The sequence below is a fragment of the Oryctolagus cuniculus genome, chromosome 12 (genome assembly GCF_051225735.1).
Source record: "Oryctolagus cuniculus isolate XC-2025 breed Fujian yellow rabbit chromosome 12, ASM5122573v1, whole genome shotgun sequence".
Classification (NCBI taxonomy): Eukaryota; Metazoa; Chordata; class Mammalia; order Lagomorpha; family Leporidae; genus Oryctolagus; species Oryctolagus cuniculus.
Genome location: NC_142878.1, coordinates 102197798 through 102223884, shown reverse-complemented (window position 1 = coordinate 102223884; position 26087 = coordinate 102197798). Strand labels below are relative to the sequence as shown.

The 26087-nt window shown below is 48.4% G+C and overlaps 1 protein-coding gene across 8 annotated transcripts in view; it reads right to left on the bottom strand.

Moving 5' to 3' along the window:
* Positions 1-26087, bottom strand: part of SH3GL3 (SH3 domain containing GRB2 like 3, endophilin A3) — a 160534-nt gene that overhangs the window by 6003 nt on the left and 128444 nt on the right. For 3 of the 8 annotated variants that reach the window (XM_008275276.5, XM_051834254.3, XM_089309513.1), the window contains one exon: positions 7296-7960. The exons of 2 other annotated variants lie outside the window; for them this stretch is intronic. In XM_008275276.5, coding sequence (XP_008273498.1) covers positions 7755-7960 — 206 coding nt within the window. In that variant the 3' untranslated portion in view covers positions 7296-7754. Of the gene's footprint in view, positions 1-7295; positions 7961-9178; positions 11706-16225; positions 16419-26087 lie in introns of those variants that run through there. 3 more of the 8 variants (XR_011381066.2, XR_011381067.2, XM_070054577.2) reach the window with 3 other exon arrangements.

Sequence of the window (26087 nt, the reverse complement as noted above, 5' to 3'; positions counted from 1 at the left end):
GGCTAATCCTCTGCCTTGCGGCGCCGGCACACCGGGTTCTAGTCCCGGTCGGGGCGCCGGATTCTGTCCCGGTTGCCCCTCTTCCAGGCCAGCTCTCTGCTGTGGCCGGGAGTGCAGTGGAGGATGGCCCAAGTGCTTGGGCCCTGCACCCCATGGGAGACCAGGAGAAGCACCTGGCTCCTGCCATCGGATCAGCGGGGTGCGCGGGCCGCAGCGCCGGCCGCGGCAGCCATTGGAGGGTGAACCAACGGCAAAGGAAGTCCTTTCTCTCTGTCTCTCTCTCTCACTGTCCACTCTGCCTGTCCAAAAAAAAAAAAAAATACATTGGATTGGTAACCAAATGAGGGCATAACAGACACTTTCATAATATCTCTCCAACTAAGATGTTTATTTGTATGTGCAATTTTTTTTTATATTTTCAACATAAAGGTCTTACATATCTTCTGTTAAAACGCCTGTAAGAATTTTATGCCTTCTGAAACCATTGCAAATGGCATGTTACTATTGTTACTATTATCTTAATAGTAAATGTAATTTATAATAATTGTTGGCAGTATATAAGAACATAGTTGATATTTGCATGTTGAATTTGTTTCATGACCTTAGTAATCTTGTTTTTAAGTTCTACTAGTTTTTTTCTGTAGATTACTTAATTTTCTATATATTCAATCCTGTTTTCTACAAATACACGATTTTATTTATTGGTTTTCCAATGTTCAGGCAATTTATGTTTTTTCTTGTTTTTCATACCAAAATACACTTTACAAGCAGCTATAGAGGACACATTTGTATATATATTTACATGTCCCATTTTCTCTTTCACATAGGTCAGTTTTGGCCTCTCTTCTTTGAAGTGTGAGTGCACTTTAAAAAGTTCACGGAAAATAGAGCTAAAAAAAAAACAAGTTTATTTTGGTGCAAAACATATTGAAATCCATGCACGCAAGTGTTCTTCAGAAGTTTCACGGAGGGGCTGGTGCTGCGGCATAGCGGGTAAAGTTGCTACCTGCAGTGCTGGCATCCCATATAGGCGCCGGTTTGAGTCCTGGCTGCTCCACTTCCAATCCAGTTCTCTGCTGTGGCCTGGGAAAGCAGTACAAGATGACCCAAGTGCTTGGGCCCCTGCACCCCATGTGGGAGACCTGGAAGAAGCTGCTGGCTCCTGGCTTCAGATCAGCCCAGCTCCAGCCGTTGCAGCCATTTGGGGAGTGAACCAGTGGATGGAAGACTTCTCTCTCTGCTTCCGCCTTTGCCTCTCTGTAACTCTGCCTTTCAAATAAATAAATAAATCTTCTTTTTAAGTTCATGGAAAATATATAATATGGAAAAACTACATGATTTTTAATTTTTGCACCAAAATATACCAATCTTTCATATTTATTTATTCATTTGAAAGGCCATGTTACAGAGAGAGACAGGAAAAGAGTAATCATCCATGCAGTGTTCAGTCCCCAAACAGCCGGTACAGCCAGGGCTGGGAAAGGCTGACACCAGGAGCCAGGAACTGCATCCCAGTCTCCCACGCTGATGGTAGCGACACATGTACCTTAGGCCATCTTTCTCTGCTTTTCCAGGTGCGTTAGCAGGAAGCTGGATGGGAAGCAGAGCAGCCTGGTCTGAACTCCTGTTTCCTTATGGAATACTGGACGTGTTGCAGGCGCAGCTCAACCTGCTGCACCACAACCATGGCCCCAAACCTCTTAATCCCATTATTTCCATGCATGCTCTGGAGTCCCGTCACGCCTTCCTCATTTGCACTCTTCAGAGTTAGAGAGCAACACTGCTTCTCCCTTCTGGTTTCCACAAGGAGGGATTTTCTCACAGCGCTCCTGGGAGTCAGCCGAGGCTCTGCGAGTGAGTGAGCATCGCAGCCCCCCCCCGCCCTTGGAGCTGATCGATTGCCTTCAGTTACACACTAGGTCTGATGGGAAAGGCTCTGTCCCTGGTGGGGGAGAAGGTGGTGGTCCAGGACTCCCTGGACATGGTGAGTATTGTGACCATTCAGAGTAGTCAGTGGATCTTTCGGATCTCATCCTAGTTCCACGCTGTGACTTACCTTTCATGGCACAGATCATATACAGACTACCCTCTGTTTTAACCCGCGTGTTGTGCCTTGGTTTGTTCAGAATTCAGATGGAGAGAGGGGTTCTGCTTGCTGGAACAAGGCTTCCCTACCTCACTGATGCCTCTGTGTATCTACAGCGCTGTTCACAACACTGGATGTGTCTTGGACTCATTTCAGGGGCTTTTAAAAGCCACCCAGGCTCAGGCTTACCTCTCATAAATTAATTCAAACTGTAGGGGTGAAGAATAGACACATTACCAAAATGCTGCCCATATTCTAATGCACAAGAGGAGTGAGACCCACTTAGCTAACACGTCTGAACTCTCTCTCTTCTTGACAGCTTCCTATGCTTTGGGAGCAACCTAATTCCCAAGACTAGCACAGGGGAAATACAGCTTTTATTTCTAATTAACCCTGCTGTTATTATCAGATAATAAAGTCCACCACATCTCTACTTTTTAAGCTTGATTCACTTAGCATTAAGTTGTCAAGATTCTGGATTTATTTGGAGCTTTAGATAGAAATATGTGCAAACCACATTTAAGAGCCTTTGTGCTCAAAATCAACACTAACAGCATGATTAGAGTTGGGGATGGAGTGAACAGTCACTAGACAGTGATTAGAGGGAAGAGAATAACTGTTCTTGGTAAGTGACTTGTAAAGACACAAAAAGGGAACATTGTGTTTTATTAAAGCTTGTCTTTAAAAACTAAAAAAAAATGTTCCTTTGAAGTGCAGAGTGCAAAGAAAGAGGGAGAGAGAAGAGGGAGGGAGAGAGATCAATTTTTCCTCAAATGCCTACAACAGCCAGGGATGGGCTAAGCCAAAGCCAGGAGCCAGGAACTCCATCCCAGCCTCTCAGGTGGGCGGCAGGACCCCAAGTACTTGAGCCATCACCTGCTGCCTCCCGTGCTCATTGTCAAGAAGGTTGGATAAGAATCAGAGGTGAGACTTGATCCCAGATCAATAGCCTTACAGCAACATTCACCCCAGCCCACCTGGTTTTATATTGATAAAACCACATTCTGGATCTGAAAACTAATGTGTGGGGAGTGCAGCCAGAGAGGGAATGTTGATATTTCTGTGTTGTTTGTCATCCAGGAGAGATGACCATAATGATCGCTATACCTAAGTGACAAAACACAACAGAGGGAGGAAACACTGTTGAACTTGAGCAACCTCTGCATGGCTGAACACAGAAGGTATTCCAAAGCAAGTCGGCAGAAAACTGTCAGGAACAGAGACACAAGTGCAGCACACCAAGGCCCAGACACACGCCCTGGTCCCATGCAAGCCTCTCCCACTCGCTACTCCACTCCCTGAGGGCTCTCCCGCTGCATCCTGCACAAACAGGCCAGGTTCAAACAAAATCCAATTGAGATAGAAGACAAAAAGATGGGGGGAAAATGCATAAATGAAGATGCTATCTTAAAACTGGAGAAGCCAGTAGTGGGAAACATGGCTCGGATCTCCACGCAAGCGTGCGTTCTTCCTCAGCCCCAGAGCCAAAGACTTACCCACCCAGAGAAGGCTCCAGACCTCACCCACAGAGCAGGGTCTTCAAGGCTAAGTTCATGGCAAGGCCAAGAGTGTTTCAGAACCCAGGCTGACTGCATACAAATCACATCCCAAGGGAATGCATGCTGCTCCTCCTAACCTGTCACTTCTGTTCTAGGAGGGTCGGACTAACAGAGCTCCAAGATAAGGAAAAATTGAAAGTGGCATCATGCTTGAAAACACCTAAACCTAATATAAATGAGCTTTTACATGTGAAATAAATCAATGTTAAAGGATAGAAATAAAGTCTAAAACTAAAAAAAAAAAAGGAGAAATAAAGGCTAAGACTAAGTTGTAAGCTCCAGATGCTCCCGTGGGTCAGATCTAGAGATGACCTTGTTCCACGCCGGTGCAGGGAAGGAGTTGGGTGGAGATTTAAACAAAATCCAATTCTCTGGAGTCAAGTCCATGCACATGGGTGTTGTTGTCTCCTAAGAAGACCCTAGGTGAGTCTTCTGGGACTTGATCCTGTTGAGTCAGTGGCAAAACAAGAGAGAGCTACTGGGGGAAGAAGGCGAGGCTAGGATTCTGAATCTCAGAAAGCAGCCGATGTTGAAGGTCAAAAACCTCTGGCCCGTGTGCCTGTGAGGAGTCTGTGAGAGGACCGAGGAGTCTCAGAAGAACACAGTCTCGAGGGAGAAGCAGCCAGATGATAAACACAACCTAAGACTAGTCAACACCCGTGGATATCTACAACTGTGGCCAGTGGATGTCCAACTTCACCCTTTGAGGAAGCTGATGATGGAGAACCCTCCCAGCCTTGTGGTGACTTTTTTGGCCCATGGAAGGTTGCAGCTAGCGGTCAACAGACTTAAAAAAAAGTTCAGCCCTTCTGTTTGTGCTCTTGCAGCTCTGTCTTCACCATGAGGGCATCCCTGGGCTAGCCTGCTGCAGGGACGCGTGTGGACAGAACTGGGTCACCCCAGCCAACAGCCAGCTCTCTCTTCCCTTCCTATGCATGACACGAATAACCAGCAGACTGAATCCCTAGCCTGGTAGCTGGCTTAGCTGTGTTATGTAATAAGTGTGTATTATGAAGTCATTAATTTGGGGGGTGGATTGTTACCCAGCATTATGTGGCGATAGATAATTCATGTAATCACACCATCCTATCATCAGAGAAAGGTTAAGGTGTGGGGGTGTCTACCACTCATATTCCTCTTCTGGTATAGCTGCTATCTGCACTCACGCTGAAAAGCTATAAATTACAGTCTAAAGGCAGAACCGAAGGAACTATCGTATTAATCTTCATGAAACAGTGATGCCCGAGCATACTCGCTTTGGGGCCTTCCTACAGGAAGCAACGCAGGCAGCAGGAGCAACATTCTTCTGCATTTCCCAAGAGAAGGTGGCAGGTGGTCTGGAGGTAGCAAAGTTCCCACTGCCTCAGGCGTAATGTTCTCTGCAAGCAGCCGGGCGGTACCCAGCGGAGCAAGGGAGATCCAGCAGCAGGTACCCAACGGAGCAAGGGAGATCCAGCAGCAGCCATGACAGCCAGAGGGAGGGAGGTACCTGCAGGTGGCAGTAGACTTGAGAGGAGAACTGGATGAAGGGAAGCCAAGCCTCTGGTGTCACAGTGTCGCCAGTGGACCAGGGGGTTGCTAAGCATCTGAGGGTAGCCTGTGGAGACGGAGACCCTGAAGGACACGCTGGGCCCACAGGCCGATGACCGGCACAGGAACTGCACATTCCTGCAGCTGGGTACCAGGTCATCGTTCTCACGTCTCCTCCTGAGCCCCGCCCTGGCAATGACACAGCTGCATTTCAATTCCTCTAGCAGGGGTGGAGAACACCCAGGCCCTGGGCCACAGAAGGCCCATGAAATCATTGGTTCTGTCCCTGCCAAGGCAACCGCAGGAAGGACCCAAAATTCAATAAACCCATATCAGAGGCTATTTTTAAGTTAATAGTTGTGTATGAGTTGTGCATGATGTTATAAATATCCAGTGGCCCTTGGCAGAAAAAAAAAAGGTTTGCTACCCACACAAGGAATCTAATATAAATTGCCTACCCTTTTGGTCCCCCTTTGGTTATCACTGAAGAGAAGTTTAGTCTATAGCTCCCAATTAATGTCAGTGACTGTGGCTCCCAACAAGGTCCCAAAGCATATCATAGACAATGAGAGTCGTCCTCCATCTCTCATTCCTCTTGGTAAATTTCTTTTCGAAAATATTTCTTTTCAAAGTCATAGTTATAGAGAGGGAGAGACAGACAGAGAGAGAGAGAGAGAGAGAGAGAGCTTCCACCTGCTGGTTCATTCCCCAGATAGCTGTAACAGCCAGCCCTGGGCCAGGCTGAAGCCAGGAGCTTCATCTGGGTCTCTCACGTGGGTGGCAGGGGCCCAAATACTTGGTTCATCTTCCTCTACTTTTCCCAGGCCATTAGCAGGGAGCTGGATGGGAAGTGGATCAGCCAAGACATGAACTGGTGTCCATATGGGATGCTGGCACTGGAGACGTCAGCTGTACCGTATGCTGTTACACAACATGGGTGCCCCCTTTAGTAAATTTCTAGTGTGGCAGCAGGAGAGTTGGGGCTCTTAGGAGAGGTTGTCTGGGAGAACAGAGACGATTGTGGGTGTAAGAAGGAGACTGTTGTGGTGAGGCTCCCAGCTCTGCCATTTAATTGACTGTGTGGCTGTGGGCAAAGTTACTTAGCCTTATTTCAGTTCCCTTATCTGATAGTGGGTATCTAACTGACCCCAGAGACTTACTTAGGACAATTAAAGGGCCTTATTTATGTAAAATACTTGGAATGGCACCTGGAGCACACAATAAATGGTAGCTGTTACCATCATTTCATTAGAGACACTGAAAACCTCTCTTTTGGAGAAAATGTATCTATGCGTGCATGTGTGTGAATATGCATGTGCACAAGTGTGCATGTGTGTGCACTTGTGTGTATGTGTGCACACGTGTTTGTGCATGTGTGTGGGTATACATGTGTGTGCATATATGTGTGTATGTACATATGTGTGCATGTATCTATGTGTGCATGTGTGTGTCATGTGCATGTATGTGTGTGCCATGTGCATGTGTGTGTGTGGCCTATGGGAAAGCATGTCATTGTAAACTTACCAAGGTACCATGGACTTGGAAGACTTGGAAACCTGGTTTAGAGGCCCATTGCCTTCTGGCACTTGTGTGACAAATGCCAACGAACAGTCACACCTTTCCAAGTGACTTGGGGAGCACTTATATGGACAGTGAACAGTCTGAATTTAGCGCTTGGATCCTGGGCAAGCCGTTCAATGACTCTCAGGCCTGCCGCTCACTCTAGTACAACTGTGTGGATCCCAGGGGGCCCAAGGACACAACAAGCAAGTGGACACCCCAGGCAAAGCCAGGGGCTGGCTCACTGAGCCTAGGTGATCATACTGTTGGGCACAGACCCCAACCCTTGACCATGATAACTCCCAAGCACCCACACCAGGTTTTTTCATCCACCCTGGAAAAACCCACCCAATATCTGGCCGCCCACGAAACTTGAATTGGGTTCTTTATTACAGATCATCTTGAAAGAAGAATGAAGGAAGGATGTCCCATCAGGTGGAAAAGGAGCCTGCTGATGTGGGTCAGGAACCATCATCTAAGAGGAACACTGTGACTCGGCCCACAGCCATCCAGGGAGCAAGACTGCCCACAAATCAATGCAACACTGAAAATAACCGAGGTCTTTTGCCAAGACAGTGTGCCGTATTTATTGGGTTATTCACAGGTAAGCTTAAAACACGACGCAGGGAAGAGACCAGATGCCGTCAGTCAGGTCAAGAAACAAAACACTGGAGCGTTTCTTGATGTCAAACGTCGTGTCCCCCCGGGCAGCTGAGGGCAGCCGGCTGACGTGGCTGCAGTGGGGCCAGTTTGTTTTCAGCGACAGGAAGCACAGACATTTAACCCAATGACGAGCAGGACAAGAAGCAAAGAAAGAAAAACTGTTTGCATGGAGCTAGGACAAGAAAAAAATCATTTATACAAATGAAAGTGGTACAAAATTACATTAGAAAGAGAAGACACGCATACAAAAGTCAGGAGGTGGTCCAGAGAGCAAGCAGATCACAGAACGCCACACGGGGAGAACACTGTGTATTGATTTCAGTTACGAAAGGACGTCTGGAGGCGCAGGTGCACGCTCACTGCGGTAAAGGCACAATCACTTCGACATAATTAATGGGGAAGAATCCAGACTCCCCGTGAATGATTCCTTCATACCAGTTTTCGTCTATCTGATTGGTTAACGTAATGATGTCCCCTTCTTTAAATCCTAATTCTCCTTGGTTCTCTGGCTCAAAGTCATAGAGACCACGACAGCAGGGCTGGTCCATGGTAGCGTTAGAACCTGTCCACATGACATGGAGACAAAAAGCACAGGTTAACCTGATGAATTCATGATCCAGGAGAAGCTAGGGAGGAGGGGGAATTGGGAGAGACCACAGGCAGCAGCCCCGGGCTCGCTGAGGTTGTATCTGCTCTGCAGCCGCCCTGGCTGAGCACTGGGCCCAGCGTCTGCCTCATCAGTTGTCCCAGACAGAGGATCCCAGCCTCTGTAGATGTAGCAGAAAAACCCAAGACACAATCTCCCACCCCGGGAGCTTCCAGTCCCTATGTGGAGGTAGTGCCCAGGAAACAGGCCAGGGACAAAGACGAGCTGGTGCAGAAGCTGTCGGGAGAGAGCAGCTGGAAGCCCTCGGTGGTCCGGGAGCTCTCCCAGGGGCTGGCGACCAGGGGCTGCCACCCAGCAGGCCACAGACGGGAGACAGGAACCAGGGCAGGAATCAGGAGAACATTCACAGACCAGCCTAAAACACCTTGGGATACACCAAGGTGCCGAGCCTAGGGTCCTCAGAACATGAAAAGATGTCTTTGTTCAAAATTAATGTATGGTATTTGCAAAAAAAAATAGAGAGACATGCATGCATGTAAACTTGAACCAAGTCCATTGCCATTAACTCAAGAGAACCAACGTGAAGCCTTCAGATTCTACACCTCGGAGAATAGATTTGTGGGTATATCTGTATTTTATTGGTGGATAAATTTTTGTAGTCTTTCTCATTCAGGAATCTTCTTGGCCATACCATTGTGAACAGCTTCCCAGAGGACTTCTGGATACCGACTGGCTGGCAGCTCCATCAATCATCATCATCTCTTTAATCACTGGTTGTGGGCAGTTAAGGCCCTTTCTTCTCACCCTCCCTCCCTCACCCCTCTCTCCCTCCTCCTTTATTACTCCTTCTTTCCCTCTCTTTAACTCACTCTTGAATTTCACAGACTTTTTAAAAAAAAACATTATTTATACATCTCTATCTATAAATGCGCACAAGTCATCCTTAAGGATAAATTCCTCCAAAGTGGTTTGATGATCACAGGATAAGAATTTTTCCAAGATGTTGACAGCTGCTGTCGACTTACTTTTCTACCATTATTTTTCTTAAAACGTTAAGGAACTCCTTTATACCCCGAACACTGACCCGTTATCTGTCATGTTTGGTGCAAGCATTATTCCCAGCAAATCTTCTGGTTTTCTCATTTTGTTTATGGAGTTCGTGTTGGGGATGGGGCTGGGGCTGGGGTTTGTGTTTTTTTCCAAATATTCGGAAATTTAAAACAGTATGAAAAGTCAAATTAAATTTTCCTTCATGGTTTATCCTCCACCATCATACGTATTCAACTGTATTTTATTATAGTATTTTTATGTCATTTTTAGCACGGCAGAACTTTTACATTTGGATTTTGGCAACATGAGTGGAGTATTTATTATTTTTAAAACATGTTTAAGTAGTTAAAGCAACGTGGTTTCTTAAATAATCCATTTTCCCCCCACTGATTTCAAATACTACCTTTATCTGTATCATATATTTAATTACCATGGGCACCTGGCTGTATTTTAGAATTTTCTATTTTTTTTCCATAGGTCTGTTTCAGTAACATATCAACTTAAATAATATAGCTTGAAAGTAAGTATTCAAAATATAAGTTTCTGTTCATTATCCTTCTACCTCAAAATCCCCTAACTGTTCTTTAGTAACTGATACTTTAGTATCAATGTATCAAATTTTCCTCAACAAAAAAGCTCACTTCCATTTTGACTGGATCATGCATTTTTCTTTATTAGTAAGATGTTTTTGAATGGTGACAACTTCAAGAAACCACACTGGTTCATGTGTGATGCTTTTATGCTACGGCTAGATTGAGTTTGTTAGCTTTTATGCTACGGCTAGATTGAGTTTGTTAGCTTTTATGCTACGGCTAGATTGAGTTTGTTACTATATTTAAGATGTTTGCCCCTGTACTTAAAAGTGAAGGGATTTTCTTTTTAAATTCTAGTCAGGTTTTGGTATCAGAGTCATGTTACCTTTATTTAAAAAATTGAATATTCTTTTAAAAAACATTCACATCTTGAAATTTTGGGGAAAAAATTCCCAGAATATCGGGGTCTATGGGTGTCAGGAGATCAGGTGCTGGATAGGGTAGCTTAGGGTGATGACTGAGTGGGGAGGGAACGGGGTCACCCCACTCCTGTTCACTAAGGAAGAGGAGCCACCAGGTTCTACTCTGTCCCCAACGCCAGCAGACGAGGGAAGGCACCCGGGACCCCAGGGCAAGGCACCACTACGTTTCCAGCTGTTGTCCTTTAACAAGCGGCTTTAGGGGCAGCTGTCCAGCCTCGTGGTTAAGACCCTGCTTGGGGCCGGCGCCGCAGCTCACTAGGCTAATCCTCCGCCTTGCAGCGCCGGCATACCGGGTTCTAGTCCCGGTCAGGGCGCCGGATTCTGTCCCGGTGGCCCCTCTTCCAGGCCAGCTCTCTGCTGTGGCCAGGGAGTGCAGTGGAGGATGGCCCAAGTGCTTGGGCCCTGCACCCCATGGGAGACCAGGAGAAGCAACTAGCTCCTGGAATAGCACAATGCGCTGGCCGTGGCAGCCACTGGAGGGTGAACCAACGGCAAAGGAAGACCTTTCTCTGTCTCTCTCTCTCTCTCACTGTCCACTCTGCCTGTCAAAAAAAAAAAAAAAAAAGACCCTGCTTGGGATGCATCATATCCCCTACCGGAGTCCCCAGATTCAAGTCCCAGCTCTGCCCTAGAGAGTCCAGCTCCCTGCTAATGTGTGCCCTGGGGTGGGGGGCAGCAGTGATGGTTCAAGTAGCTGGATCCCTGCCACCCATGTGGGAGACCTGGAGTGAGTTCTGGGCTCCCGGCTCCTGCCTAGCAGAGCCCCTGCTGTGGTGGTTATTTGGGGAGTGAACCAGTAGATGGAAGATCTCTCTTTGTCCATATCTCTGTGTTTGTCCTGGAGGCGAGCCGCTCCCTGAGCAGCCCCTGCTCTCTGGCCATCTTCCTAAGTGCCACCCACCTCCACAGTGCCGGCCCTTTGGGTGTCCGGGTGGGTGGGTGCGCCAAGCCCGGAAACTGTCGGCAGTGAAAGTCCCCCAAGCATGGCGGGCTGGTCCCATCGCATTCAAGGTCAGTGGCTCCCAACCGGATGGCAGAGGTTTGTTAAACAGCCCCCAAGACCACGTAAGCCAGCGGCTCTGGCAATGAGGCCTGGGCAGCAGAATTTTACACGTTTCCCAGGTCTTCCCAATGTCCAGGGGAGGTCACGAGTCACCAGCAAACCGGCCCTTTCCTTCTCGATTTTCTTTTGCCAGAGCTTCAAGGCATCAAGGACCTTCGGGTGGTGAGGAAGACTGGGGGAGTCCCTCTTCCTCTGCAGGAGGCCAGCTGAGCGCTCCCCTGGGGTGACTCAGAGGTGGGACAGCCGTGTCTGTCTGGAGCCACCTGCACCCTAGCCTCCAGCATTTCCCTGAGGTTTCCGGCCCCTTCCACGACAGACCCCCACACCCACCCACCCATGTTCGTGTATATTCCTTTTGTCCTAAAGATGGGAGCTGGGGAATGGCAGGATTTAAATCCTGGAGCTCCAGTTCACGGCCTCGAGGTTGAACAATCACATTCAGTGATTCCAAAGCGAGGGCTGGGAGTGCAGAACCTCTCCTTTTCCTCCCATTGCACCGTGCGTGTCTGGGTGGGCGTGCGAGGGCCGGGCCGCTTGAGCCATGAGTCAAAGTCGATTTTATTCACGTGCAACTGTTTTAATGTGGTACAGAAAAATGATTAGTGTTCTTTTAGCATTTCTCCCACGACCAATCTTTAACAGAGGAGGAACCAGAGGCCAAACCACTGGGTACTTTTGGGAAGCGTTTCCTTGAATGCCGAATGGTAACACGGGAAGGGATTTTGGCCACCTTCCAGGAGCCCTCCCCAGCCCACCCCACCCCCACCCTCTTTTGGAAGAGGTTGGCAGCAGTGGCTCTCCCAGCTCACGGTAGCCTGGCCTCAGGATCACTGGCCAAACCAGAGTGAGACGCCAGGCTCCAGACCCCAAGCTGTCCCCCACCTTGGATGTTATCGATGACACATTGCCAAGACAGTCTGTGGGCCAGCACCCTGACTACGGGGTCACCACACAGTCTCCCCCTCTGTTGGACTGTCCCCACCTGTAAAAACCCAAATAAAACTAAGGGGCAGGCGTGAACTTGCCCAAACTGTCACCTACGTGCACAAACCCGTGCACGTTGCACTCACACCTGCACCCTCCCAACGAGTCAGGGGGAACGCACGTGGCTCACTTCTCACCTCATTCATTCCAGGCCAGGGACCACTGCCATGTCGCCCACCTGCCAGACTCTGGGAGCAGCAGAGGGACCAGCATTCACGTCACACTCCATCAGCCACAAACCCAAGACCCCGCGTTCCCCAGACACCACCGCGCGGAGACACCCCGCACGCACTCCCTAGCTGGAGGAACGCATTTGCTCCTGGCTCTCCCCATACCTGGCACATCACCTGCATTGCCGCCCACACGCACATGGCTCATACAGGCTGTCCTGAATGACACAGTTCACTCTACGCACTGTCCATTGGGGGCCGCTTTTATTGAATCCAGTGGGCTGTGGCCTTCCTAACAGGAGGGGGCCGGGCAGAACCCAGATAACGGACAAAGCAGTCCATGTTTTGCTTTTAGGTTCCCAAACAATGCCATTTCAGTTGTACAATGTGAAAGCTAAGGCCTTCTGGCTTTCCTGCCGGAGTGAGGTAGGTTTTTATGAGATTTAAAAGAGAGAGAGAGAGAGAGAGAGGCAGACAGAGAGACTCCTGGGTTCCAAGGAACCAGGACTGGCAGAACTCACAGGCTCAAGATTTTATTACAAGCAGCGAAGAGGGAGGGGCTGGCTCCTGCCCCCAACGGAAGACAAGTGGGGGAGGGGCCGAGAGAGAAGAGAACAGGGGAGGTGCCTGAGAGAGAACAGAATAGGCGAGACAACAGTGGACAAGCCTACTGGATTCCACTGGGGTCTAGGGCCCAATTCCCAATGGAATTCCAAAATGCTCCAGATCCACAGGGGGCCTGGAGGCCCAGGAAACGGTGGGGTTTTACAATTAAACAGAGAGGGAGCCCCGGGGGGAGCCAGCCCAGCCCCAGGCGCCCCTTCACGTCCCAGCAGGAGGTAAGGATGTGCTCAGCGGCCTGTTGGGGGTGGAGGCTGCCTGTGGGCAGGTGCACGGGGCCGGGATGCAGACATTCCCTACTCTGGGGCCACAGGTGTGTCAGCAGATCCCCCCAGCCGAGGCAGTCGCCCTACCACTGGCCCCCACGAGGTCCTGTCAGCTCCCTCTTGCACCCAGGCCTCATCCCAGGATAGACAGCAGGGAGGAGAGAGATTCCAAGAGAAGCCAACAGCCCTGCTAAGGGCTCTCCACTGCGCAGAGCCCGAACCCAGTAAAGCAAGACACGGAGAGGCTATGGTTTCTATTAGAAGAGACCGAGTTACCTTGAAATGCCCAGATTACGTTTTCTTTCCACCATTAGAAGAAATGGAAAAAAGATTAATATATTTTTTTTTTTGGCCAACAGGAGAAACGGAAAAAAGATTAAGCTGCTTCCGCTGTTGGTCTAAATGGAGGCTCAGAAGCAAGTTGAGTTGAGCTAGAGAGAACTACGTCTGCCCACCCGAGGCGTGGCATGGAGGCTTTTCTCTCCACACAGACGGTGAGTCCAAGCCACCGTGGAGGGAGCCCCCGTGTCCTGACCGAGAAGGCTCCGGTTCCCTGGGGAAGCTCTCACAGCCCGTTAGACGCAAGCATTTGCCAGCACCTGAGCCAGCACCCTTGCTGGAAACGCAAGTCCTATTTAGCACCCCACCCCTGCTGACCACCCCAGTCCTTTTCTCCTCTAGGGCTGCACCCTTGTCCGCTCCCTCCCCCCTCTCACTCAGTGGTTGGCATCTAAATACAATGAGAATAAGAGCAGGTGCTCTAGTGCTGCAGAGCCGAAGCTGACATGCCCCAGCTCGCTGCCTTCCCTTCCGGTGGGGATGGGGACGCCTGGAGCCGCCTCCTGCCCGCCTGCCCTCCCCATCGGATCCTGGGTTGTCCTCTGGGATTCCTCGGCTTTCAAGTACCAGGAGGGCAGAGGTGTGAAAGAGCTGATTGCCCTCGTCCAGTATGGAAGCCAAGATTATTCTAACAGAGAAGAGGGGCGTGTCCCTGTGAAATATTTACTATTAAAGCTCTGTTCCACACCATTAGGAAGAGAGAGAGAGAAAAAGAGAGAGAAGAGAAAGAGAGGGAGGGTGGGAGAGAGAAAGAGGGAGAGAGAGAGAGACTCGACCCACAGTAGTTTTAAGAAAGCCAGGCAGCCGGTGCTGCGGCTCACTAGGCTAGTCCTCTGCCTAGCGGCGCCGGCACACGGGGTTCTAGTCCCAGTCGGGGTGCCGGATTCTGTCCTGGTTGCCCCTCTTCTAGGCCAGCTCTCTGCTGTGGCCAGGGAGTGCAGTGGAGGATGGCCCAGGTGCTTGGGCCCTGCACCCCATGGGAGACCAGGAGAAGCACCTGGCTCCTGCCATCGGATCAGCACGGTGCACCGGCCGCAGCGCGCCGGCCATTGGAGGGTGAACCAATGGCAAGGGAAGACATTTCTCCCTGTCTCTCTCTCTCACTGTCCACTCTGCCTGTCAAAAAAAAAAAAAAAAAAAAAAAGCCAGCAACATCCACTAGGTGGAAGCCAGGCCCTCCCCCCTATAAGTCATGTAAGTGTCACTTCCCTCTTGGCAACAATTTGGTCCGTTTTTAACCAGACAGGGTCTCCTCCTAGTTGACCTGCAGAAAACTCTTTGCAGAATGCTTCCTCCAATTCCACATGCTCCTGCAAAGGTTCACCCAAACCTACAAAGGTACCTCCCAGAGTTTGTGGGAACATGGAATTCAAAGATAAGCTTAGTTTGGTGCAATTTTTTTTGAAATCTAAATGTCTTTATATCTATGTATAAATATAGATATTTATATATAAAATGCAGTGTCTGAGAGCTTTGTGACTCGGACAGACACACTGTGTGTGACTCACTCTGTGCAGGTAGTGAAAGTCCAGTCCTACAAGTCTTGGGCCTGGCTCAGCTCTAGGGCCCAAGTGATAACTCTCAGGGTATGGTTTTGACTTTGTGCCAGAACAAAAATTCTAACTGCTGGGGCTGGCACTGTGGTGTAGTAGGCTAGGCTCTGCCTGTGGCACCAGCAACCTATAGGGATGCAGGTTCATGTCCTGGCTACCCCTCTTCCAATCCAGCTCTCTGCTATGGCCTGGGAAAGCAGTGGAAGATAGCCCAAGTGCTTGGGCCCCTGCACCTGAGTGGGAGATCGGGAAGAAGCTCCTGGCTCCTGGCTTCAGATCGGCGGCCAATTGGGGAGTGAAACAACAGATGGAAAACCTCTCTCTCTCTCTCTCTCTCTCTCTGTAACTCTGACTTGAAAATAAATAAATAAATCTTTTTTAAAAAAAATCTTGTAAAAAAATTCTAACTGCTTCAGAGGCACTCAGCATTTAACTCCTGGAGACAGCCTACAATTGGGCTCCGTGATCTGCACCCCCAGTGGAGAGGTAGAAAAATGGAGACAGTCAGAGGTTTGATCCAACTGAAGCAGAAGGGCCGAGGTTCTACCTCCGACCAGGGCTGCGGTGTTTGCTCTTGACCACTCTGGCATGGACGGCTGGGAGTTTCTCCCCACCCATTTCTCAGCCAAGGGCTCCCAGGCCTCGGCAATGCTCCCCAGTAGCACACTCTCCCTACACCTCACCTGATCCCCAGGGGGCTCTGCCCAGGTCCCCACCGGCCCACCCGGCCCACAGGGCTCTGCCTCTGTGCTGTCTTTCTTTGTCTGAGCACCTGCTTCAAGACTTTGATGGGTCAAGGCTTTGACCATGCCACGTGGTACAAGAGACAGCCCAGGTTTCTCATTCATAGTCATTCACTCTCATTCTCCCTATGTCCCCTGCCCTCCTCCCTCTCTGTCTCTGCCCTACGCCAGGACACACAAGCTGTTCTCAAGGGAAGGATACGTGAAAGGAGCGCTGAAGTCACCAGCTCTTTTGTTGTACTTGACCTTGGGTTATTTTAAGACCATCAAAGGATCCCACTGACTCCCTTCTTCCCCTCTGCTGGCCTTGACTTTGGAAGCCACTGGTCTGGGCACCCCCGTGGGGTGGAAGAGAGAAGTCAGGCATACAACCACTGTCTCAACATGAGGTATGGAGTCCCCCGGAAGCTACTGACCTGAGGGGGGCTCTTGGTCTTAGTAAAATGCCCCACACCGCTGTGCCTTTTGAGTTTTGTTCCCGCTTTTTATAGTTTCTCTCTCGCCTCCCTGGCGATCGGGTTGCCACCTGCCACTGTTCCTGCTGTCAGTGGGCCTTCCCGAAGCAGTCCCCCGGGACTTCCTAATCTGCTGGCTCCAGTCTGCTGTAGGCTGGGAAATCAGATAACCGGTTATGTAACATCAGTAGCCGCTCTGCCGGGGCTCTTACTCTGTAGTGAGTATGCTGCTCAGCTAATTTACATGATCTAGTTTAATCCTTAAGAGAATCCCGTGCGTAGGGATGACGAAGGGAAGCTCAGAGGGATGAGATGACAGAGCTGGCACCTGGGCGCCCCGAGATCTGACCGCAGCTGCTCCGTCCAACCCAGGAGTTCATCTCCTGCCAAGCTGGGTGAAAACCAGCCTTGGGACTTCGAAGTCCACTGCCAGGTCAGACCACTGTCAGACACGGGTGGGTGCTCACCTGTGAGACACCCTCTCTCCGGAACCGGAATGAGTCTATGCAGCCCCAACTCCCTTCACTTTCCCAGTGTAGAATCTCACCCTTTGGTAGCAACGTTATTTTGAAGCTCATACAAGCATACTTCCAAAAGCTCATGGAAAACGGTATTGAACGTTAAATTGAGATCGGTGCAAACATTTTTTTTTCTTTTGAGATCCACGAATAGTTTGTTTCAGAAGATGCATTTTCCATGAAATTCTGGAAGGAGTCTCGTCCTCTCCTGTTAGCTGACCTGGACACACACTGGTGCCTAATTCTTATAAATATCACGAAGCTTATTTCGCTCTACTCATCTCCCATTGGGAACTCCAGATCCCTGGGTCCTAGCTCTGGTGTAGGTGACCTCCGGTTCTGACTTCCTTGTCTGCAGACTTTCAGTCTGCATGTATGAGGGCTAAGTAGTAGTAAACCATGGGGGAAAGCCTAGTAAAAGGTTGCGAGGTGGGGCCAATGCTGTGGCACAGCGGGTTAAAACCCTGGCCTGAATCGCCAGCATCCCATATGGCGCCGGTTCGAGTCTCGGCTGCTTCTCTTCCAATCCAGGTCTCTGCTATGGCCTGGGAAAGCAGTAGAAGATGGCCCAAGTCCTTGGGCCCCCGCACCCACATGGGAGACCTGGAGGAAGCTCCTGGCTTCGGATCAGCATAGCTCCGGCCGTTGCGGCCATCTGGGGAATGGACCAGCTGATGGAAGACCTTTCTCTCTGTCTCTACCTCTCTCTGTGTAACTCTGTCTTTCAAATAAATAAAATAAATCTTCAAAAAAAAAAAAAAATAGGCTGTGAGGTGTCTTTCTAGAAGTGACAGCCCAGCGTTTCTCCGTGGGAGACGGGATGGATTGAAACCACTCATCAGTGGAACTCTGGCTCCCTCATTCTTTCATATCAATCCTCCTCCGTTTACACAGGTGGCAGCAGGTGGCTGTCACCCACCAAGTCCCAGCCTGCACCTTTGCAAGCCATGGCCACTGAGACGACATCTTCAGACACTGCGGAAGCTGCAGCTTGTTTAATTGATTTATCAGCGCTTCTGGGAGGCGACCCCTCTACCACCACTGGGCCCCATGTTTCTGGATTGCTTTGGTCACTCTGGGTGACAGCAAAGGGAAAGACAGAGCGCAGCCATCAGAGAGAATAGGGGGGTGGTTTTCTGGTGGCTCGTGTGGCTATCAGCTTGCAGATGGAGCTCTCTTTGGCCTGCTTCTCGTTTTTTTTTTAATATAATTTTTAATATATTTATATAATAGATAAATTTAGATAAAGTTACCAGTACTTAAAAATCAGGGGATTTTGCAAAAAGGTGATTTCTGGCTTCTCTTGAAAATTCAGGAAGGCTGGTTACCCTAGGCCCACTTTCTCGGGAGAGGGTGGTGGTGGGCCGTTGGCCGCCGCCTCCAGACAGGGCGAGTGGGTTATAGTTGAGGACAGACTGGTCTCTGTCATGCTCCTGATGTAGAGCTTGGTGTCAGCCACTCGCTCACCCCTGGCTGGCCCTGTCTTCTCATCCCCGTCCTGCCTCTCACTCCCATAACCTGGCATTAGAGGTGGCACCTGCAGCCACACTCAGTGGACAACTAACTCCAGAGGGTGTCTGTCGGTCAGGTGGACACATGCAGGGAGTTCTATGGAACTGGACTGCTGCTATCCAGAAACAATCGACTTTTATGCTATCTTTTAGATGCAGTCATTTATACAGAATTATGAGTATCTAAAAATTAATATTTAGGTGATGGTATGGGATAGTTCAAAAAGTTCATGGAAAATGGAATTAAAAGATAAGTATACTTTGGTGGACAAACTTTTGAAATCCATGCCTATGAAAGATCTTCAACAAGTTCATGGAAGATGCATGTTATCAAAACACCATGCATGAGTTTCAAAATTTTCTGCACCAAAATAAATTTGTCTTTTAATTCCATTGGCCATGAACTTCCTGAAGCACCCTCATACTCATACGTAGAGGATGGTATTCAAAATTTTAGTTTGCAGATCAATAGTTCCATTACAGAATATATATTAGAAACAGTGACTTGATCAGCTCTTGTCCTGACTGTTGATGTACAATGTAATACTTTATCCATTTTAGTATTTGTTTTTTGTTCTAGTACTATTGGTTGAACTCTATAATTAACACACAATTATTCTTAGGTGTTTAAATTTTAACTGAAAAGTGATCCCTGTTAAATATAAGAGTGGGAATAAGAGAGGGAGATGTACAATTTGGGACATGCTCAATCGGACTTGCCCCAAATGGTGGAGTTAGAAACGTGCCAGGGGATTCTAATACAATCCCATCAAGGTGGCAAGTACCAATGCCATCTCACTGGTCCAAGTGATCAACTTCAGTTCACAATTGATCACACTGATAGGTCTAAGAGTCAAAGGGATTACACAAACAAGACTAGTGTCTGCTAATACTAACTGATAGAATCAAAAAGGGAGAGAACGATCCAACATGGGAAGCGGGATACACAGCAGACTCATAGAATGGCAGATGTCCTAAATAGCACTCTGGCCTCAGAATCATCCCTTAAGGCATTCGGATCTGGCTGAAGAGCCCATGAGAGTATTTTAGGCATAGAAAGCCAAGACACTCTGGGAAAAAAAAAAAAAGAAGACCTAAATGAAAGATCTCAGTGAGTGAGATCCCAGTGGAAAGAACAGGGCCATCAAAGAAGGAGGTACCTTTCTCTGAAGGGAGGAGAGAACTTCCACTTTGACTATGACCCTGTCGGAATAAGATCGAAGTCAGCGAACCCAAAAGGCTTCCATAGCCTTGGCAACTCATGACTAGAGCCTAGGGAGATTACTGACGCCATAAACAAGAGTGTCAAATTGTTATGTCAACAACAGGAGTCACTGTGTACTTACTCCTCATGTGGGATCTGTCCTTAATGTGTTGTCCAATGTGAAGTAATGCTATAACTAGTACTGAAACAGTATTTTTACACTTTGTGTTTCTGTGTGGGTGCAAACTGATGAAATCTTTACTTAATATATACTAAATCGATCTTCTGTATATAAATATAATTGAAAATGAATCTTGATGTGAATGGAATGGGAGAGGGAGTGGGAGATGGGAGAGGTGCGAGGGGGAGGGAAATTATGGGGGGGGGATGCCACTGTAATCCATAAGATGTACTTTGGAAATTTATATTTACTAAATAAAAAAAGGAAAAATTTTTAAATGTGAGATAACATAGTCACACAACTACTTCAGCTAAGTAGTATCAAAATTCCCACAATTTAGAAGTTACATCTTAAGAGTTGTCAAAAACTCTTCTCACAGCCTATTTCAAGTTCAAGGAAACCATACTCCACAGTGAGAAACCCAGCCTTCTAAAGCTTCCTTCGGAAGTGTCAATTCAGAAAAATAAGAAAGGGCCCCTTACCCTTTCTTGCATCAATGGCTACCAATCAACAGTAACAATCACAGTTCACTTCTTAAAAAATGTTAAATATAGAAAAGTTTACGGCACAACCTGAGTACTTTTCAAATTTTACAAAAAGACTGAGAATTAATAAGATGGAGAGATTGTAGCCACAGAATTTAGAGCTGATAAGTACAATGAAATGTTTTCAGTCTGATGCCTTCGTTTAGGAACAAATTGGCTCAGAGATACTAAGAAACTCACCCACAATCACACAGCTAATAACTGGCAGAATCTGAACCAGGACCTGGGACTCCTGTTTGCTGGTTTGTTTCTCTCTTGTCAATGACTCAGAGCCACTGCTGAGACTATGAAGACATGGATGTGGGGCTAACACAGCGTGTGTGTGTGTGTGTGTGTGTGTGTGTGTGTGTGTGTGTTGAGAGGAGGGGGGGAGGGGGGGGAGGTCCAAAAGGAAAAGAGGGTAGGAAGGAAGAGAAACAGGGTGCACCTGCTGAGTGAGCAGCCACCTGTCAGCACTCTGTGAAATTTTTAATTTCCTCTTTGGAAATTCAGGCTGAAAATGCACAGATTTCTATTTGCAAAGCACATGCCTTCCTTACTCTTCAAACTTCACATTTCACTTTGGAGTAAATGTTTATTTTCTAATGTAATCCTAGAGATTTTACTCCAGTGAGGGGAGTGAGGGGAGCCCACACGAGTGTCGAGAAATTTATAAAAGCCCCTTTTACACTGAACGAGGGCTAGAATGTCTTAATACAAGTCATTGGAGAGATTTACTCTGACTCGCTCTGACATGCTTGCGACACATTTGTGTATCGGTCTCGGCCTACCCCATTTTTAAATTGACTCCAGTTTAAAGCGTATTACCCTTTAGCTATGAATAACCTAGGGGTCATCAAAGAGTTCATGGAAAATGTATAGTATGAAAATAAAACTGTGCATGGATTTCAAAAATATCTGTGCATCAAAATACGGCTGTCTTTTCATTTAATTTGGACAAACTTTTTGAAGTAGTCTTGGATGAAGTGGTAACTTTTTAAGATCAGAAAAATAAAAAACTTTCATAAATGAATCAGTTGGTAAAGAACATAAGGGGACTTTGTCATCTGATGCAGAAATTTATAATTCAGGGGGCCAGCACTGTAGCATAGCAGGTTGCACTGCCATTGGCAGCACCTGCATCCCATATGGGCACTGGTTCAAGGCCTGACTGCTCCACTTCTGATCCAGCTCCCTGCTAATATGCCTGGGAGGGCAGCAGAGGACAGCCCAGGTCCTTGGGCCCCTGCACTCGCATGGGAGACCCAGAAGAAGCTCCTGGCTCCTGGCTCCAGATCAGCCCAGCTCCAGCCATTGAGGCCATTTGGGGAGAGAACCAGTGGATGGAAGACATCTCTCTCTCTCTCTCTCTCTCTCTCTCTCTCTCCCTCTCTATAACTCTGTCTTTCAAATAAATAAATAAATATCTTAAAAAAAAAGCCATGAAATTTATCATTCAGGAAGGCAGAACTTGGGGGCTGACAAGGCTTCCCCGAAGGGGTGGGGAAGATACCGGAGCACCCCTCTCAAGGGCCTGTGTGCTTCCATGTGCCTGGCCGCCTCGCCCCTTTGGGGACAGAGAGACTTTGTGCTGATGCAGCAGCATGACCCCAGGCTCACGGGCTTGGACAGGCAGCTGGTTCTCCCAGCCAAGGCCTGCACTTGGATTTTGTCTGCAATCCATCATCTCAACGGTGGGGCTCCCCCTCCTCTCTCCCTGGCCCACGTTGCTCCTTCCCGTAACCAGCCAGCAGTGCCTTTATCAAAGATTCCATCTCGTCCCACCGTGCACCCGGCCCCGGTGGCCTCCGTCCGTCCTTTCTTCTCCCTTCTCTCTTTTGTTTCTTTAGAAAGAAGAAATGATGAAGAAAATGTTCTTGGAATTCATTTCTGGCAAAGTCTTGCGAGCTTTGCTTTAAATTGTTAGTGAGATGCTTGACATTTTTCCTTTGCTTTATAAACATTATGTGCAAATCATTCAGGATCCTTAGGAAAGTGATTTCCCATTAAATGCAGGCTGTAAAATGCCATTTTCTTTTGAATCGGTGCCTCAGGAACAAACAGTACTGGGGGCCCCTTTTGACTCGCAGATTCTACCCAAAGTGCTTGCACTGCATGTGTGAGACGGGACTCAGATGAGGGCCAAGGACAGCTTCGCAGGCACAGCCCAGGGGACACGCCACAGAGGCACACGGTGGCACGCAGGGGATCCGGTGGCTGCACACGGAGCGTCCTGCAAAGCCTCCTTTGTACATCTGTGATCTCTGGCTGAGCAGCGCCCTTCTAACAACTTAATCTGCCCGGGGACTGAGCTACTGGCCAAGAAGGAGGGGACAGAAGTGCTGGCCCACACAGCCCGGATGGAGAAGCCAAAGAACTCACTGTCCTATCACTGTTTGCTTCTTCCAAGCCTGACGCACACAGCCAAATCCCTTTGCGACCACGTGCTGAACACAGACTCCCTGTTGTCATGAATCTTAGCCAGGCTCTTGAACATTTTGTCACCAGTATTTTGTTCTCAGTATTCCTTCTTTTAAAAATATTTTATTTGTTTATTTGAGAGGTAGAATTACAGACAGGGGAAGGGAGAAACAGAGAGAGAGGTCTCCCATCCACTGGGTCACTCCTCAAATGGCCGCAGTGGTCGGAGTTGAACCAATCCAAAGCCAGGAGCCAGGAGATTCTTCCCAGTCTCTCACTTGGATGCAGGGGCCCAAGGACCCGGGTCATCTTCTATGGCTTTCCCAGACCATAGCAGAGAGCTGGATCCAGAGAGGAGCAGCCGGGACTCGAACCGATGCCCATATTGGATGCCGGCACTGCAGGCAGAAACTTGGCCCACTATGCCACAGTGCAGCACCCCCCCCCCAAGAATTCCTTCTTAATGACATAAAATAAAACATCTGGAAGGTGAGGCATCCAGATCTGCTACTTGCTGGCTCTGTGACCTTAAGAAAAATCTCATTTAACTTCTCTGTGCCTCAACTTGCTGATCTGAAAAATGGGTATAAAATAGACTTAGGAGTTAAATACTCAGTTCAAAATCTAACCTGCATTAAGTACTCTGTAAGTGTAGCTGCAATTATCATTATATTATTATTTTTTACTGTTTCTTTCTTTTTTTCTTTCTTTTTTTTTTTACAGGCAGAGTGGACAGTAAGAGAGAGAGACAGAGAGAAAAGTCTTCCTTTGCTGTTGGTTCACCCTCCAATGGCCGCTTCGGCCGGCGCGCTGAGGCCAGCGCACCGCGAGGACCCGAAGGCACGAGCCAGGTGCTTCTCCTGGTCTCCCATGCGGGTGTAGGGCCCAAGCACTTGGGCCATCCTCCACTGCACTCCCTGGCCACAGCAGAGAGCTGGCCTGGAAGAGGGGCAACCGGGACAGAATCCGGCGCCCCGACCGGGACTAGAACCTGATGTGCCAGCGCCACAGGCAGAGGATTAGCCTAGTGAGCCGCGGCGCCGGCCCCACTGTTTCATTTTTATTATCACTTCTTTGTAGGCTGGTTATGAAGATGAAATAAGTTGTGGACAAGGATACTTCAAAAACTTCATGGAGAAATAAAGTTAAAAGGTAAGTTTTTCTGTTTGCAAAAGAATTTAGAATCCATGCATATTTTTCACGACACATATTCACCATGAACTTTTTGAGGATTCCTTGTTTAAGCATAGATTTCAAATTTTTTTTGCATCCAAATAAATGTACTTTTTCATTTCATTTTTTTCCATGAACTTTATCCATGAGCTTCTTTCCTAAATAAAACATCAGAAAAATAAGAGCTGGCTTGTTGCACGCTCATATGCCAGCTCCCCATGCCCTTAAGTGACACTTGAAATCAAAATTCTTCTAATTTAGGGCTCACCACTCTCCACGCCATCAGGATGAGAGGTCAAATCACAGGAAAGCTGCACTCCCTCCTGTGGCAAAGGAGAGCGTGGTGTCTGGGGAGCCTGGCTCCAGGTCCTGTCTCTAAGAAGCCGCCCCTGCCTGGGAGGGGGTGGAGACAGCCGGGCGTGGACTGGGCTCTGGGGTCCTGGGTTCAGCCTCACTCCAATTCATCGGGGTTAGAGGAGGCTGGAGGTGGACTCACACGCAAGGTTCTTATTTAACTTCTTTATATCCAACTACTTTCTAAACAGAAATTTTTGATGTGATTGTAGTAATATCCATATTCAAAATAAGGTTTTCAGACAATACATAGAAAGGGAAAGCCACAAAAAATAAAGAAACAATTACAAAACTCTGAGATGAAAGGGGACATTATTAAAAAATGATAGTGGAGCCATGGACACTGGGACTGTCCCAGGCCAAGCAGAGTGCACGGTTGTCCTGATCAGAGGGGCAGGGGAAGCAGAGGTGCTAACAGCCATCTCTCAGACGGTGCTGGGCCGGCCCCTTACACTTGACATTGAGCTTCCCGGTAGCCAAGGCCGATGGAGACTAAGATGGGGTCCATCATGTCTTTAAAGGAAGTGTGCTGTCAGCGCTGCAGCTCACTAGGCTAATCCTCTGCCTGCGGCACCGGCACACCGGGTTCTAGCCCCGGTTGGGGCGCCGGATTCTGTCCCGGTGGCCCCTCTTCCAGGCCAGCTCTCTGCTGTGGCCCGGGAGTGCAGTGGAGGATGACCCAAGTCCTTGGGCCCTGCACCCCATGGGAGACCAGGAGAAGTACCTGGCTCCTGCCATCGGATCAGCGCGGTGCACTGGCCGCAGTGCACTGGCCGCGGCAGCCATTGGAGGGTGAACCAACAGCAAAGGAAGACCTTTCTCTCTGTCTCTCTCTCTCACTGTCCACTCTGCTTGTCAAAAAAAAAAAAAAAAAAAAAAAAAGGAAGTGTCATCATGATACTCTTATAATTTTGTGTCTTTCTTTTCCATCTGCCATACCATCAATATGTTCATGTTTCAATATAATCCCCATATTAACACATTTGAATAGTGGCACAATATCCCATGTGATATACATAATCTGCTGGCCTATTAGCCTACCATTGGTAAGTATATCTAAATAAGAGTTGCTGTTAGGTTGTTCCCATTTTTATCACCTTAGTCTTCTAGATAGTGCTATAACAAACATGTAAGAATGCACTTCATTTAAACACATCCTTAGGATACATTTCCAGGAAGGAAGCCATTAAGGATGCATAAGCATTTGACAGATGCTATAATGACATATGTCAAGGGTTAGCAAATTGTGGCAGAGCCAACTAATGGTTTCTAATGCTTTTTTTCCTTTTTTTTAAGATTTATTTATTTATTTGAAAGTCGGAGTTACACAGAGAGAGGAGAGGCAGAGAGAGAGGTCTTCCATCCACTGGTTTACTCCTTAGTTGGCCACAACGGTTGGAGCTGAGCTGATCCGAAGCCAGGAGCCAGGAGATTCCTCCTGGTCCCCCACATGGGTACAAGGGCCCAAGCACCCGGGACACCCTCCGCTGCCTTCCCAGGCCACAGCAGAGAGCTGGATTGGAAGTGGAGCAACCGGGACTCGAACCGGCGCCCATATGGGATGCTGGCACTGCAGGCAGCAGCTTCACCCGCTGCGCCACAGCCCCGGCCCCTCTAACGCTTTTTACAATTCTATTTATTTGAGAGACCGAGAGTGAGGGCACACTCCTTTTCACTGGTTCATTCTCCACATGCTTACAGCAGCCTCTGGCTTCAGCCTAAGCCGGGAGCCAGGGACTCCTCTAGGTCTCCCAGGTGGGTGGTGGGGACCAGTCACGGAGGTCAGCACTGCTGCTGCCCACGGTGTGCGTCGGCAGGAAGGTATCTTTCAGAGCAGGAGGCAGTCTTGGAGCCCAGGCACTGCAGTGTGGGATGCACATGTCCCAAGCCGTGTCTTAACCGCAGGCCAATGCCTGCCCCTAGATAATATTTTAATG